The 18,648-nt window shown below is 24.2% G+C and overlaps 1 protein-coding gene across 4 annotated transcripts in view; it reads right to left on the bottom strand.

The window, feature by feature from the left end:
• Positions 1 to 4,896: 4,896 nt before the first annotated feature.
• Positions 4,897 to 18,648, bottom strand: part of LOC112601527 (protein kinase C, brain isozyme) — an 86,290-nt gene continuing 72,538 nt past the window's right edge. For 2 of the 4 annotated variants that reach the window (XM_025349199.1, XM_025349200.1), the window contains exons 7-14: positions 17,852 to 18,080; positions 13,834 to 13,965; positions 13,588 to 13,761; positions 9,760 to 9,851; positions 9,495 to 9,696; positions 7,022 to 7,210; positions 6,779 to 6,919; positions 6,561 to 6,713 (exon numbers count right to left, since the gene is read on the bottom strand). In XM_025349199.1, the coding sequence (XP_025204984.1) occupies positions 6,561 to 6,713; positions 6,779 to 6,919; positions 7,022 to 7,210; positions 9,495 to 9,696; positions 9,760 to 9,851; positions 13,588 to 13,761; positions 13,834 to 13,965; positions 17,852 to 18,080 (1,312 nt within the window). Of the gene's footprint in view, positions 6,714 to 6,778; positions 6,920 to 7,021; positions 7,211 to 9,494; positions 9,697 to 9,759; positions 9,852 to 13,587; positions 13,762 to 13,833; positions 13,966 to 16,993; positions 17,021 to 17,851; positions 18,081 to 18,648 lie in introns of all 4 variants that reach the window. The other 2 variants (XM_025349198.1, XM_025349197.1) reach the window with 2 other exon arrangements.

Genomic DNA, 18,648 nt, shown 5'->3' with positions numbered 1-18,648 from the left:
TGTTTTCTTTGTCGAGGTATTTAAATTTTTACTTGAAATAATTATCAGCAAAAAAAAAAAAAAAAAATTATATATTATATACGACTATTAAATTATATTCTCATTAATTATTTTTTGTTTTGTTTTTTTGTAAAATTTTATGTGATTAAAATTAAAACAGATAAAATATTCACTAAATGAAAGTGTTTAAAATATGTATTTGAATAGCTTAATAAGTACCTAGTCAACAAAACTGATATCTGTACATGTAATTCTTTTATAAAATTTAAAATATTATTCATAAACTTGTCTTTTGTTATACTAATATAATTTATGCAAAGGCGTCTTGTTAGGAAATTCTGAGCTACATAGCAGTGTATTATATCACTGTATTATTTAAATGGATATATTTTTTAATAAATACTATGCTTATACACTTACAGAGTGCTGTGAACGGGAGACCTAAGGCAAAAGCGCCAGTAAAAGATGATACAGCGGATTGGTTACGACTTAATTATGCACGAAATAATTTTCTAGAGACAAATCAACCTTATCAAATACATAATTTGTATTAATTTCGGTTAAAAAGGGTATATACCAGTTGTTCTCAAAACTAATTACATTCTTTTATACCGATTCATCTTAATTTACCAAGAGCAAAATTCATCAATTGTCTTTAATATACTTAATATACGACCATAATACCTGTATAATAGGCGAAGATAAATATGTGATGGCATGACGTCGTTAACATGGCGTTACATGATAGGTATTATTATTAGATAATGAAAAAATATGCGTACACCTAATAAAAGAATAAATACAGTAATTTCAATGATAATTATTAGTAACATAAATTGTAGTTATTAAAAAAAAAAAAAAAGTTCCGCTATTTTATAATGAGAGTAATTGGTAATGGTAAACATTAGGTTAAAGGCAACTAGTCAAGATCTGTTAAAACATTTTAAGCAAGATTTGACCTCAGCTGTTTGGATACGGCTAAATGTTGGTATATATCAATTACCTAAGTGCCTATACGAAAAACATATTATTTTTCGCAACTAAACAAATAAATTATTGTTGACCACAATAATTTGTCTTTTACATACTCAGACATAATTATTACTACTGTGTAAAGCACTTTTTATGAAGTACCCTGTATAAAATTGTTAAATAAAACGCCAATTAACGAACAAATGAAATGTTAAATTTACATGACAATTATTAATTTGTTAGTAAACAATTAAATTATTGATCGATTATTCCGTGTATTTCGATACTCTAAAATGATTTTACATTATACTTACTATTGCCACTTACCATTATGTACCTATTATTATTATTATATCAGTAAATAAACTACTGTAGCACAGTCATATTCATGTAATAATAATGTGGTTCAAACTCATTAAAAATAAAATATAAAATGGAAAAGCGCAATTTTGTGTTTAAATTCTCAGTTTCAACTTTCGATTCATTGTAAAAGCACTTAATTAAATCGACGAGGAGGAGTATCTGGAAAGGGTAATAACAAATTCATGGTCGTATTTATTTATATAAAATATATCATTTTTATCATAAACTTAAACGGATCGACGATTACTGTAAAACGCTGCGCACTAAGCAATTTAACGGGTATATAAAAAAAAAATTACCAAACGTCAAATAATATTTGATGGATGGCACGCCAAAAACATACTTACACACTTATTACGTATATTATACGGGGTGATTCTCAAACCAAAATCCCCATTTTTTCATTTAATAATGAATTTATTCAAATTTATAGGTATTATTTAAGAAGTGTCCTGTGGCGATAAAAACATATTTTTAAATAAGAATCGTCTTTTTTCTGTTACATGTTAAGAAGATGATTTATTAAAAAATATCTAAACATCTAAATCAAAATTTAAGAAATTGTTTTTAAATTATTTAACTTCATGGACAAGAAGCAGTTGGTATATAATGGTTATTTGAAATTTATAATAATTAATATTAATTCATTGACATTTAATTTTTAAAAACATTTTTAAGGACTATATTACCCCTTAGTATATTAAAATAACTCTGAGACTACTCGTTAAGATTTTGAATTAGATACATCAAAATTTTCAAAAACATCACCTGTTTCATTAAACACAATAAAAACATTTAATTCTTACATAATAATATAATTTTTATCACCATAGGACACTCCTTAAAATGGTGTACAAAATTTTATATGATCCTTTATAGTAAACTTAATAATTTCAAAAATCAGAATTTGAATAAACTAAATGTTAACCTATTAATACAGATAACCACATGGAATAAAAAAATTAAATTAAAGAAAAATGGGGATGAGAATTTTTGGTGAATCACTCTGTATAGTGTGTGTGAGCAGGAAGTTTGCGTTGACTATATTATTATTTTACACGTCCGTTCTGTGATTAGGTATAACAGTGTAAAGGATAGCATTATAATATTACGATAACGCGTGCGTTGGCTGTAGACAATATATTTATATATATATATATATATATTGAGAGAGAGAAAGAGCTTACATTTAAAACAGCATAGGTACCTATCCATTAAATTGCCAGTCACATGTTATCATGTGTAGGTAGTTAATATATTATATCGTGTAATACGTGAGTGCGTATTGTTCTTTTCTCTCTAATAGAATTTGTACACCACTGTACACATCGATAAAAAATAATAATATTGTTATTATTTTGACTTACTTACTTTGTTGTCTGGTGACAAAGGTCTGTTGTGATTAAAATTATTAAAAATAAAAATTATTCGAAAAACTTAGCGTGACACATTCTCAACAAATACCAATCCATGATATTATACATATAATATGCATACTAACGTACTAAATAAGTAAAAAAAACTGTTCAAACAAAAAATAAAAAAAAATTTCAACGTATTCCTCCAACCTATCTAATTTTGTAATAAATTATTCAGACAGTATAAAATCGCCATCCCTTTAAGAGCGTTATTCGTTAAAAACTAGTAAAGAGCTAATGGTCACAAAAAATTATAATTTATATAAGCTATTGGTAACAGGTTTACTTAAACATTTAACGCAAAACACGCCGATGAACGGTGTACACGTCATAATATCAAATTTTGCTACGTGTCAAGTGACCAAGTACCTATATTATATTAATTACTCGTGATTAGAAATGGTCGGAAGAGTTGGGTTGCGTAAAAAATACGCACACACATTACTTTTATGTATAGGTAGCGCAAACATAATAGCTTTTAAATGAAACGTTTTGATACGTATAATACGATATCCTATTAAGTAGGCCAAATTTGTTATCAACGTTTAGACCAGTGATCCCTCTGCATCAGTTAAACAAAACCTCGACTGGAACTGACAGCACTGAAATGAATTTTTAATAATCTGTAAAATAAAACAAGCTACTTAGCAATGTATGAGTATAGTAATCTTTAATTGGAAAAAAAACAAATAAAATACAACGTATTACATTTTAGAACTATTAGTTATATTATTATAATGTATTTTAAAATGAATTAAAAGCTAAACGATTGTTAAAATCTATATAGATGTAATTAATTTAACAACACTGAGAGCAATTTTGGCACATTAATAAAATGTATTAAAGAAGATAAACTATTGTGACAGAAATTACTAAGTGATAATTGATTGTCGGTATTGTAAACAATTAATATACTTATTATTTTAGAATGGTGTATTAATTTTTAATTTAATGATGTGTTTAACACGATTTTAGCCTATCGACTAATTTGTGTCTAAAATTATTTAAAATATGAAAAGTGTATTGATAAGAAATTTAAATAAAAATAATAAAAGTAAATATGGATTAGTAAAATTAAACGTAGTACTTATAGTTGAATATTTAGGATTCAACAAGAATACTTAGTAATTGTTTATCAAACTATAAAATAATAATGGTAGAAGTTTATAAAATAGCAACAAATTATTAATACGTAAACTGACTACAATGACAATAATAATGATTGAATGGCGTACCATTTTTAATATTTATAAATATGAGAGGGAAAATAATAAAACAATAAAGTAAAAAAAGTGCACAAAATGTAAGTTACAATAATATAACATTAAAAATTATCAACAATAAATACGAATTAAATTCCCCCAAGCCCGTATTATTAGATACATATTTAATTATTTTTTTAACAAAGTTGTTGTATATTAAAAGACTTTTTTAACAATAAAATGTGATTACATAAATATAATGATAAAAGAATAATTAGGCGTACAAGGTACAACACTTATATACAAACTAAACAACACAAAATATACTAAACATTTATGGTAAATACAATTTTGATCGTTGAATATTTTTTTTTTTTAGAAGTTTAACACCAGATCCTACTTTAAACTTAAGTTATACAAATAGACTTAAGTTGTGAGCAAGTTAAAGATTAGCTAGAAGTAAACAATACATAGTTACTACCAATTTGATTTACTAGAATATAGTTTAGTAAAATATCACTTAAAATGTTGTTAATCCCAAAATCACCTAAATATTATATCATAATATTATTTAAAATATGCAAACACGTATGATTAAACGTGGAATACAGATCGTTTGATATAAATGTACGTTGAATTATTAAAAAAAAAAAAAAAAAAAGTTAAGTACCTTACTTACTGTTATCACGGTGTTTGTGAATTATTATCCATATATCTCAAAACACTAAAAAATATCCATTTTATATACTTTTATTTCAAACGACCGTAATAAATTAATGTCTTTTATGAATAATAAACATTAATAATGTTTCAAAATTATATTCTCGAAATATTTAAACCGAGAGAGACTAATAATATATTAATATATTATGTAATTTAATAATAATTTTAATAATAACGTAAACATTTAAGCAATAATAATAATAATAATTATAATTATATTATATAGGTATGAATAAAAGTTTTCACTAAAATAATTTTTAAAGGAGAAAAAATATTAAGACACAACCTATCGTTTCTACACAAAAACACCTTTGTTCGTATTTATCATAAAGGGATAAACGGAAACGAGGTAACTATATTTGTTTAGGATATTCTTACATTGAATATTATTTAATATAAAACGAGAGAAATATTATTTAAATTTAATGACATCTTGTGTCTATTGCACTTGTTTAAATCACAGATAGAACTTGTAATTTAGAATGTTAAATGTATTTCTAAAAGTTGCTTCACTTTGGATTAAAATTATGGAAAACGATTAAAGCCATACATCATATCAATCGGCGCAATGGTCCCAATTTTATCCCGTTTCACGGAACGATGTTCTAATATTAACGTCCATACACCCTTGCAGTGTCACATTAAGTTAAAGGGCTAAAGGTCACATTCGAATTGCCTCCAGTAAAAATCTCTTAAGAAGGTTAATGGAATTACCTCTTGATTTAAAAAATATCATTTACTTAAATAATTGTTTTTTATTTTAGGTAGTGACCCTTTGTACTGGAATCGTCTCTGATAGTTATATTAAATTGATTTCAAGTTGAATTTGTAAACATTGATTTTTTTTTTTACTAAAACTTCTATGAATGCATACACGACAATTTATCCAGATGAAAATAAATCTACCCTTACATTATAGGAACAATTAATAAAATAAATAAATTGAACTATAAATAAATAGACCAACACACCCAAATGCATACACAAGGTCCCCTAGGTTAGAACTTTACCCCCCCCCTCCAAAGAAAATTATTAAATATATTTTTATAAAGCAAAAATGATAACAGTCAATGCACTTCTCGTTATATAAGTGTAAAAACCTTAATCTCCCCCTCTTAAAATATATTTTTGTATACGCGCTTAACAGAGCAGTAATAATTGGTAATAAAAGTAACGTGTGTATGAAGTCATAAAAATAATATTTTTGAACATTACGGAAATTGACAAAATAATCGATAGTTCTATTACGAACTATTAATATATTAATTTATAATCGGCTGTTTAATACTCAAAAATACCTACGAAAACACACCGGTAATTCAAGTGGAAAAAGGTCATCTACCTATATTTGGAAGGCAATTCATGTGCGCCCAAATTAAAACGCGTATACCTACATTCAAACTCTAAAATACAAACGTTTGCTGACTGATTATTCTTCATCAATACTACGAAATATATGATAATATTCTAAACTTACGATAGAAAATACTGTGTGTGGTATGACAATAAAGGTCAGACATGCAGAAAACATTCCGCAGAATGTCGTGTTCTACTTATGTAAATTAGTTAATTTATGATAATAGGGTCGGCTGAACTGTAATAAAAATAGTATTAGTAGTTGTAATAATAGTAATACTGAATTGTAAAACAGAAAATATGTGTACATTTTGTTTTGTTTTGATAACGTGATTAGGGATAATGATCAAAAAGTATATCAGTTAAAAACACTGAAAGAAATTCGATGGGTGTTGTGTAATGTCCAATTGACTATAGTGAATTCGGAATTGGTAGACAAAGACGGGATAAGATAATAGCGAAGGAGTGTAAAGGAAAACCCTGTAATAAAATTGAAAAAAGGATACTTATAAAGGAGATAAATAAATTATACATGCTGAATGAATTCTGGGTTGAGAAATGAGAAACCCATGAACTCTGTTTGGTCTAGATTCATCATGAACAGTTTATCAGTGGGAGTAAGATCTGTTTTTTCACCAGTGAACTGCTTATCGAAATTGCTCACGTCCTTACGGTGTTTCTATAACATAAATATGATATTAATATTTTACGGAATCTTAATGAAGCGTTGTAAGGAACACTTACGATTTTTGGTTTGAACGGCGGTTGCACTTCCCGGTTTTCAATTTTTGCCCAATCGATACGTCTGAAAAATACATGTCCCCGAATATCTTCTTCACCCCTGGGACCTCCTCCCAATCTTTTCATTGGATTTTTAGTCAAAAACTAGTTTTCAAAAAATAGAAATATTTCAAAACGTAAAAAATAAATTAATAAAAATATACTTCTATTAGGTTTCTAGTATTGGTGATATTATAATTATGTTACCCCTTTGCATATTTCTTTGGCTTCTTTGGACATTCCTTTGGGGTAACTGACACTATGATCAGTGATGGCTGCAAAAAGTTCTTCTTCGTCTTCTCCGTCAAATGGTGGCTGTCCAACCAACATTTCATACAGGAGAACACCGTAAGCCCACCAATCGACAGATTTTCCATACGGTTGATATAAAATTATCTGAAAATCAATAATAAGTGTTTGTATTGTATACTTCGAACGTGCTATATGTTTTTCGAGTAAAAATTAATAAAAATTAAACAAAAATGGGAATACGTTATTAGAATATTTATGATATATCAACCATATCGAATTGAAACATTTATAATATAGAGATTACCAATTCGCATATGGCTAAATGGTATTGTAGATGTATTATATATTATATAGATATGCAATACGGATGTGTATTGTGTATTGTAACACATATATAATTGTCAGTTTGTAATAGCAGTGGAAATTGATCAAGGCTTAATGGTAAATCGTCAATTGTTTGTTTTGATAATAGACGAGATTATGTACATTATAGTAGGGTAAAGATACACTTTGTCAGATGCTATAGATTAATAATAGTCCTAATTAACAGGTAAACAAATAATATTAGAAAAAACACGGTTTATTACTGATCCAAACGTAAAGTTTATAATATTTATAAAATAATAATATAATACGGTATGTGCATGTTCTTACAATGAACTTCGATATTTTTAATGGCTTTTTAATACTTTTATAACGATGAATATAATTTAAAATCATTCAAACCTTTAGTGTTACAGTGACACATAGGCATAATTTACAATATTTAAAAAAATAGAGTAGGTACTATTAATTACTAAAACATATGTAAAAATGAAAACAAACAGTGTAAATTTGAATACGTAGTTAACAGAAATTACAAAAAATAGTATAAAGTCTAATATAAGTTTAAAAATAAATTATTAGACTAAGGTTTACCAAAAAAGGTAGTCCAGTACCAGTAAGATTGATAAAATTTTTATTATTCATTAATATTTATATAATTATTCTATTACGTGATTTAAATAAATTGTACACTGAATAAAAAAAACTATCAGTAAATATGCACACATAGTATTGTTGTTACACAAATTTAGTGCCGAAAATGTCTTAAATGTATAAGTAAATGTAGGTAAATATGCATAAAGTGACAATAATCTATAGAATTGAATAGAACCAATTAAATATATTTTCTTTGTAAAACAGCAATACAATTGATTTTTACTATGAAATTTAGATATCGTAAAATACACAAAAAAATTCATCTTAATAACGAGAGCTTGTTTAAAAAACAATGTCGTGTTTTTTAAAGGTCTTATAGTTTACAAGCATAATTAACGATATTTTTTGTTCTTTTTCAAATTTAAAAATGTTAGTCGAAGTAGAACGAAATAATAATTAGGGTACTTTCAAGATTGTGAATGAATACAGTTAATGAACTTCAACATTTTAAATACTATTGAATGTCGAAATGAAATGAAATTTATACGAGCTGAGATTTAAAATAATATTATTTTTTTTAAATTCTATTTAGGAAAATAATAATATTTTGACAATGATACAGGGACAGGACAGTAGATCATTTATATAATTTTGCTCAGAATGATTAAAAATTTATTATAATTAATAATAGTCTATACATTCTATTGAGTATAGAAATTTTAATAGGTTACTACAATAAACGGATTATATAAAGGAATTTTGTTTCATATTCAACTATAGAACAAATAATTTGATACTCAAAGTAATTAATTTATAGAAGTGGTCCCGATCTAAATCTCTTATTAGTTTAAGAAAAACTTTAACTAATAAACAATTCTAACAAAATAATAAATAAACAAATTCTAAAAAATAAAACGGAAATTCTATCTAATTATATGCAAAATTCTACAATAAAATTTTGAAGGTCTGAAAAAACATTTTTTATGAAAATATACCACTTTTACGCACGTATAATTTTAGTATTTTTTATGCAACTTTCAAAAAAAAATAAAATAAATGTAAATAATGAATTTTATTACAAACGTAATTTAAAATTCAAAGAAAATAATACAATTACTTGCTTATTTCAATATTTCATAATTTACACTGTATAATAATTGGATAAATTAAGGAATTTATTATTTTTTCGTTAATAATTACCTTCTGAATATAATACAATGAACAAAATGTACAAGCAATCATTCTAATAATGTTTTATTCTGTAAATTATACAAAAGTCTCCATTTAATATTGATGTAAGCTTAGCGGTGTATTGGATATATTTTAGGAGTAACATATTTATCTACGCGTTACACGTGAGTTAGATAAAGCATAAAAACAATCAAATCTACTTTTGCGGTATATAAAAAATATATACATCGATGCTGTACAGTTGCAATAATAAAATCTGATACCAAAATAATAAGGTTATCAAGCACATTATCGACCATAAATATAAATATTTTACCTCTGGGGCAATATAATCTGGTGTTCCGCAAAATGTTTTTGTAGTCTTATCGCCCATAATGCCTTCTTTGCACATACCGAAATCAGCGATTTTTATATGACCATCTTGATCCAACAGTACGTTGTCCAATTTCAAGTCTCTGTATATGATACCGTTGAGATGCAAATAAAAAAGTCCAATGGCTATTTCTGCGGAATAAAATCTGGAAAAAATATATTTATGCGTTAACACAATACAAATAAGCTTCACGGGAAAATTAACGTACACGGCGACAGGTTCTTTAAATTTTCCACATTGTTGGATTTGAAACATTAAATCTCCGCCATTTATATACTCCATCACGAAATATAGACGATCCTGAGAAAAAACATTATTTTTTTTTTTTTCATAATCTAATTTCTCAAATCGTTGTTTTTATACTAACAATAAACGTATTAATTTAAAATTAATACATGATATAATCAAGCTGTAGATACAAATCAATAATTATTATTATTATTAATATAAAATGGCTCGTGAAAAATACAAGAAAATTTGTTTATTGTTAAAAACATTTCTATTGTTAATAGTTATTATAATAGTATTGATTACATATACCAAATATGTATATTGTATTATTAATCAATGACAATAATAAACATAACAAAACAATTGAAAATTAATGAATTGCTGCAGTTTAACAGAAATGTAACAATTATAAGGAATTAAACATTTTGCATTGAAAATAAGTTCTATATCTACATAATAAATCATAACATGAACATTTAATTTGAATGCTGCGATTTTAAAAATAATATTCAGTGAGCTTAGAATAATTTTAAAACCAATAAACAATTAAAATTGTTTAGATTGTATTGCTTTTATGATTATAAACATTAACCTAGCTTAACCAAGAGTGGGTAATAATGTATTACTTATAATATTATATTGATTATACTAAATTATTATTTGAAATTAAATATACAAATAAATAATAGGTATAAAAACCAAAAATAATAACATAAATGATAGAACGCTATCACTACAAGGTGTAGTGTAGGTTAATCTAATAAATTTTTTTAATATAATTTAGTTGAAAAAAATCTTATTACATAAACTAAACCATAAAATCGAAATAATTATTGACATAATGATATTTTGATAACTACATGAAAACTACTACAAAAAAGATAAGATATTTTTTTTAAAAAAAGCTAATATTCAAAAATGAATAAAACCAATAATAAATTCAATGAAATAAAGTTTGTATAAAATATGAATACAAATAAAAATGAAAATAACTATGACATAAAATAATATAGTAATATTATATAAACAAGTCATTAAAACTAGAAAAGTAAGTATCAATATTTGAAGTTGTTTGTTTTAAGTTCTAAAAAGTTTTAAACAAACCACAGGTTAAAGTACTAATACATTTTATGTATTAATGTATTTTAAAATATTAACATCATCCCGATGATTGTTTTACTAGGATCTAGAGGCATCAAATATCGTATAAAATATTTATGTATACAACAAAAATCTGACATTTTCAGTGAGATTATTTTCGTAGAAATGAAAAAGAATTACTTGCGTCACAAAGATAATTTTTTTTCTGACTATACCTTAAAGGGCATAGTGCTTCATATAGTAGTATTTTTTTAAGATATAAAAAATATATAGTTGATCTCGGAAAATATAAAAACGAACCCTTCTCAGGTCTTAGAATTATTCATAGTGTAAGCAGTGTAGTTTTATTTAATGCTTTGTACTCAAAGTTTGTGTTGAAATTGTATACATTAAAAAAAAGAAAGAAAGAAAAACATTTTATAATAACAAAAAGTATAAAACATGTGATTTATTGTAAACGTTCGTAAATTCTATTAAATACTGTATAATTTTTATAAAAAATGAAACCAATATTGTTTATTCAGTTTTCATTCGTAATAATATCATCTATTTTCAAATTAAGTACCTTACTTCAAAACACATACAAATTTTTGAAATTTCTTTATTGAGAAAAAAACGTCTCTCAAAATGTAAGTAAAAATTCTTTAAAGAGTTTTCTTTGAAAATAAAAAAATACGTCCCCAACATAAAATATTGAGCAAGGGGATAACGCTCTGCTGTACTCTGGTTTCAAGTAGTTCACTGTGATGAATATATTAAGTTTGAATTCAATTATACATCATTATAATTTATATTTTATTATGTTTCATTAGGTAAAGTAATTTATTTTACTATTAGTAATATAATAGGTAGAATTATTTTTTGCCGAAATATTGCATTTGAAAATATCATTGTGTGTATATTATTTAATCAAAATACGTAACATTTTTATATCCTCACGAATAATATTTTTATACAGTAATAAAATAATGAATATTGTAATTATAGTTTAAATATATTATAATTTCGCATAAATTTAAATTTAAAATATTTAAAAGAAAATGATGCTTATAAATTTTTTAAATTTTGTAGTTTCAGTATGAACTACTTGAACCTATTACATTTTTAAGCTTAAGCTATAAAAGTAAATTTTAAATTTTATAAATTTCCATCTGCAAAACAATTTACGTTGCAATATATGTTCGAGATTTTCACGAATTTTATCAACATTTGAACTCCAAATGATTATAAAAATAAACCACGTCTATGATAAATTCCTGATTATTTCAAAAAGTAGATACTGGAAATATTTAACTTTCGATCACTGAAATACAAACTATATCCAATTTTCTATTCAAAACTATCCTTAAAGTTTAAAATCAAATCATTTGTTGGTTACTTATCGTGCACAAAAAAAAAAAAAAAAAATGAATACACACACATACATCACTATACAATTAATACACTCATTGCTCCGCTCAGAATATAAGGTGATATCCATTTTATATAAATAAATATGTATAATCAAAATATTTTTTCGTAAATGTATTTTTTTTGTCTATTTAATAAACAGAAGCATGAATCTCAAAATATAATTAAAAAAATAAATAAATTGATGCTTATTACAAAATGTATTACTAGTGTGTCCATAAGAAAAAAATTTTAAGGCAACATTAATTTATGAAATTATCTAATTGATATATAACTTTACTTATTGAAATATATTAAAAAAAAAATACATTCTTGCTAGTCTCCGTATCACATACGAAATACACATTACTCATAAATAATAAATTTACATTCCACATAATTAATTCAGTTTTATTATTTTTATTCCATAAAAATAATACTAACTTATAGAAACTACCTAAATCAACTAAATCATAAAATCTCAAGTACTCAAGAAGAAAAATAATTATGTTTAATCACTTGTCCATTATTGTGGTATTTAAATTTCAATGGCAAATAGGATAAAACTATATTTAAATTATTATACATTTTTTTTTTTTCATCATTTTGGAGTAAAAATGAAAATGGAAAAAAAAATTAATGGAAGAATTTAGATAATATTCTTCTATTTGTTGTTCAATTATGTTAGACTTGTTGAAGTCTCACTAATTGATGATTATGTAATTATTTTTAAGCTGGTTAATAGGTCAATTTACCGTTATATTTAAACGATATTAATCATAACGTACATTTTTCATGTTAGATATATGCGTATTTAAAACGAAGATAAAACAAGTGATGCGTCTTTTATGGGAAAAAGACAAAATGTTTTTATAATAAAAAAATAAGAAATGATAAGTGTTCATTTAAGTTAAGTACGATAGCAAATATCTTTTGATACACAACTTTAAGATTTTTATTTGAAAATAAATAAATATATTTTGCACCAAATATATATACCCTTAAATATATTATAACAAATTTTAATTATTTTAATTAAAATACTAGAAAAACATGTTATTTTTTTTTATTTAATGAAAAATTTATATTTTTCAGATGAAAAAAAACAGTTAATATAATAATGTATTTAAAAACGGTATTTTTCACAAATGTTTCAATGTTTAATTTTTAGTTTTAAAATAGGCTGAATTAGCAATTTACAAATAATTTCTACTTAACTACATAATTATTAGAATAATTTGAGTTATTCAAAATATCTTTTTGAAATGATTATTATTATAATTAAGCATTTATATAACCATTTTAGAATGCTTACCATAGTCTGAAAACAAGAGTGTAGTTGTACGAGAAATGGTGGTTTACTAGACAACGCTAATACACGTTTTTCCACCATAGTACACTCAACATCATCGTCTTGAATAATTATATCTTTTTTCAAAATTTTTATCGCATACAATTCATCAGTTCCCTTACGCTCAGCCAACATTACCTAATAATTAAAATAAATCAATTAACGAACGATAAGAATAAACAAAATTACAATTGAGTTGCTAATCATTACTTTTCCAAAACTGCCTTTTCCAAGTACTTGTAAAAAGTTAAAATCCGACGCTCTGATTACATCTTTTTTCCCCATGTTATGAGGTACATCTTTGTCAGGCACCATTGGTTTTCTGCTGGTTAATGATGTCTTCTAAACACGTGAATATAATTTGTAATATATAAAATAATAACAATAATAATAAAAAAGAATATTTTAAAACTTATTTAGCAGAATAATCTACTTCTAAGCTTTAACTGAAAAGAATACCAATATGCAACTACATAATTTAAGAAAAGCCCAAAAAAAAAAAAAACACAAAATCATTACATTTTCATAAATTCATGAATTTTTAAATATTTGGTTTAATATATTTAGTAATACAAAAAAATTTAAAAGTTTTGGGAATTCGATTAGAATTCAGAATAAATGTTATGCAAAAATTGTCATTTAGTAAATATAACTATACTAAAATGTTATAAAAATAAACACTATAGACATTTTAAGATTATTCGAGCATAATTTTTTATAATTTTGATACTATGTGATGAATTTAACTTATAAAATATTTAAAAATGTCATAACTATAATTGCATTATTAGTTATTGAATATTAAATTAGAATTAATACACATAATTTGATAACATTTCAAAATTAACCATAAAATATTTTTCTCTCGACATTAAAATCTAAATCTAAAAAGTCTAAAAATGTTATGATACTGAATTAAAAGCATAGATTAAATCAGTTTACAAGTATATTTTAAATTGATACTGACGAAGTATTATCAAGTATTTTACATCATTATTAAATTGATGTTATATTTGACTACTTATTAAAGTACAAATAGAGTATTAAATCTATTCAAAGTTATCAGTACTCAGCAAAAAAACAAATAGAATTCACACTTATTTAATTGCTGTTAAGAGATTTTAAAAACTTCTAAACTGGCTCTCCTAATTTGATTATAAGTGTATAAAGAAATTTTAACGAGTATTACAGTTTCATAGAATTATATGTTTTATCACGTCTTCCTTTATCATAAAAGAAAAAAAAACACCTTTAAACACTTAATAGTACAGAATGTACTAATCTATTAATCTACTAATTAATCTAAATTAATAGTATATCAGATAAAATACATTAATAGCATTCTCGCTGTTTGGTAAATTTAAAAACATGATATTAAATTACTATAAATCATAGTATGTGATAAATATTTCTAAGAAATTTGTTTATATAATATGAAGATCGTTTCGTTTTAAAAATAAATACTTTTTCATAGAAAAGTTACAATAATTATATTACCTTAAATATTTAAAATATCCGTAGCTAATACAGACAATTTTATTAAAATACGGTTTTCAAATTTAGTAAAAGTAACTCGATAATTTAAGGTATAATGTGTTTATCTGTTTTGTTGTTATAAATTAATCAAATTGTGTTACTTAACTATATAAAACAATTTAATAAATTTATTTATTGAAAAAAATATATTTATTTGTTTGTATTATATAAAATGAAAAACAAAAACAATATAGATATATACTTAAACTTGAGTCTTTCATGTCCTTATAATTATATTTACTCAAATATTCACGTTTAAACCAAGTTTTCGATTAAACATTTTTGTGAAACTAAAACCACATTTCAAATTTAATGAAAAAAAAACACAAGGAGTTTTGATTGACGGTAAAGTGAGTTGATGAATAATTTATTACACAGTTTTCTTCGTAGTTTACTTCTTTCATTTCAATGAAGGTTTAAAACTATTACCCAAAACAAATTTAACGTATTGTTAGTTGGCCTTCTTTTGTTTTCTCCGTTTAGTAAATAATAATAATAAGAATAAAACAACTAACATAAATGTCTGTATAAAGACTAAAAATTAACAAAATAATATTATCATCTACCTAAATTTTTAGTTTTTAATTATAAATAATGGAACGTGTATATTATTTATGAATCATAATAATAACAAGTACTATAAAGCGCAGTTACTAAAAGTAATATTTTAATATTCAAGGTATGCTAGTTTATTTTAAAAGATCAAAATTCGTATATGGACTTTTCAACGATTAAAAAAATAAATTAAAATAACTATTATAAAATAATTATAAATTACTAACTTGCTTTATAATTAATTTTTTTTTATGTCTGTATAATTTTTAAGAAATTGAATACTAATGCAATGATTTTTTTATCTTTATTTTTTAATACATAAAATTATCTTTTGTATATTTTATATTTTAAGAAGTATATAAAAGTTAGTTTTATAGCATATGCTAAAATTATAATGGAAATTGTTTTATTTATGGGATTAATATGATTGAAAATTAAATTTTTAATTAACTGATATTTAATTTATACGAATACATACCATTAAATTTAATAACATACATTTAGAATGAATATTTTTTTTTACTTTTTACTAAAAAAAAATGTTTATCAGACATATATACATGTAGCTACTCTTTGTTTTTGATTGTTCATTATACGAAAATAATAAATACTTATAAGACACAAAATAATTTACAAAAATCATTAACCATATACTAGAGCTATGAATACTACACAACAAAGGATATTTTGTAGAGTTCAACTACAAATAATATAATTCCTGATAATATTATGTTGCTAATCGTTTTACAATTAACAAGAAATTATTTTCTAAAATAATACATAAGCAACATTAAAATATTAATTAATTAAAATTTGATAAACCTATTATCAAAAAATGTTGGGTTATTATCATTATGTGAAACTGTAATAATATAAGACGTACTATTAAGAAAAACAATACATTAGGCCATAAGTATTCTATGGAATTAGTAATAATTATTTTCATTATTATTATTGAATTTATTTTAAAATTTCCTTAAATAGAACCAAATATATTATTGAATTTAGAAATAATTGTAAAATTTATTTATTTTTTATAGAAATTTATCATGAAAAATACATATTTACAGTTATATTCTAACAGAAAACTTGAAGTAAAACTGTACTATATACACTGTTATCTTTAGTGGACGGAATAAGTTTGATCAAGTTTATTTTCAATTAAGATTTTAATTAAAATACATTTTACAGTCATATAAATATTTTCTAAAATATATACATGCTATTCGCTAATATACAAAATAAAACTACATAGTATTTTATTAAATTTGAAACGAACCGAATTTCGACTTTGCGTTTTTGAGCCCTGTGTTAAGATAGATATAAATATAAATTAATGAATGTGCAATGCTTACACAAACGTGAATAACATTAGTTTTTTAATAAATATACAAAATTAAATAGAACAAAAAAAGATATATTTCAGACTTTAGTAGCAAAAAAAAAAAAGAAGGAAGATAGGAGAAGAAAATAGAAGTACAAAAGTTTCATCATGCTGTTCAAAATTGAAAGATTTTAGTTCCTAAATCTTTATAGCGTTATTACCAAAAAGAACCAATTTTACTTATATGCCGTTATCATATTTGCATGAATGTTTTCATAATTTAATCACAAAGTTTATATAGATACACAACACACAAACGTACACACGCAAATAGAATTAAATGATGAAGGATAAATCAAAATAGGTACTTCATATTACTTAAAGGGATGCTTCACCTGCATATGTTTTCACCGTTTTATAAAGTACAACATAGTATAAACTATTTCACATGGTCAAGAACCACTTAGAGTATAATCCAAGTTAAGCAATCAAAATTTTATATTAGAAAGAGGAGAACTTTGATTGTGTAATATCGTTTTTTACTTTTTCGATATTAAAACTATAAAAAAAATAATGGATTTTGAAACGATAAGAACTTTTTTCATATAATTGATATAAAAATAATAAAAATTATATTGCACAGTCAATGTTTTCTTTTTAATAATGTAAAAATTTGGTTATTTAACTCAGACTACAGCCCGAGTAATTCTTGTCCACATGAAACGGTTTTTACTATGTTTTACGTTTCTAAGAAGGAGACAAACACATGCGGGTGAAGCGTCCTCTTAAAAGAATTAATTATGATTTTCTTACCCTCATTTGATATTTTAGAGCAGCTAAATCAGCACCTTCTTCAGGCACTGGTACATTATAGAATTCCCCTTCTTCTTGAGTCAATAGTTTGAACCAACCTTCTACTGGCGATTTGATCAGTTCCGATATTCCAAACGACAAAGATCCCATGAAATCGTTTCTGGACGTCCTGTCCCAATCCCACACCTCAATCAATAGTCTGCGATCTTTATCTTCAGGCTTCAGCTCACTGCACAAATTAATTCTATAGTTTTATCATTGCTGTGACGTTTTCTTTGGAACAATAGAAAGTAAGTTTTGCGATTGAATTTCAAGATTCATAAGTTTCGTATGTCAACTTTAATGTCAAGTAAAGACAGAGTTTATAAATTGATTTGATTTACAATCTACTTTCTCTGGACTTCCTTAAACACTCATATCTCTTCAATTATTTATTGTCTTTCAAGTCATAAACATTTAATTTCAAACTTTAAAAAGTAATTTTAAAGTTAAACGTTTAATGAAATAAACGGTTCTAAAACTAAAAAATCTAGGTAACAATTCTACGTTATTATATAAATTACATTAAAACTATTCCCGTAAAAATACATTTTTGTCATTAATAAGTTACTTTTGACAAATAATAATTTTCACGTAAAGAAAAAAACGATTTGAGTATTTTCCAAAGAAAAAATGAATTATTTATTTTTTGATCAATATTAATAACTTTTTAAAATTTTAAAAGTAAACTTTATTATTAAGTAGCTAACTCAAGATTATGTCAAGATATGTTTTGACAGTGCATTAGCACTAGGTGG

The sequence above is a fragment of the Melanaphis sacchari genome, unplaced genomic scaffold (genome assembly GCF_002803265.2).
Source record: "Melanaphis sacchari strain LSU unplaced genomic scaffold, SCAv2.0 Contig79_pilon_pilon, whole genome shotgun sequence".
Lineage (NCBI taxonomy): Eukaryota > Metazoa > Arthropoda > Insecta > Hemiptera > Aphididae > Melanaphis > Melanaphis sacchari.
Note: the sequence above shows the minus strand (reverse complement) of the source record. Positions and strands in the feature narration are given on the sequence as shown.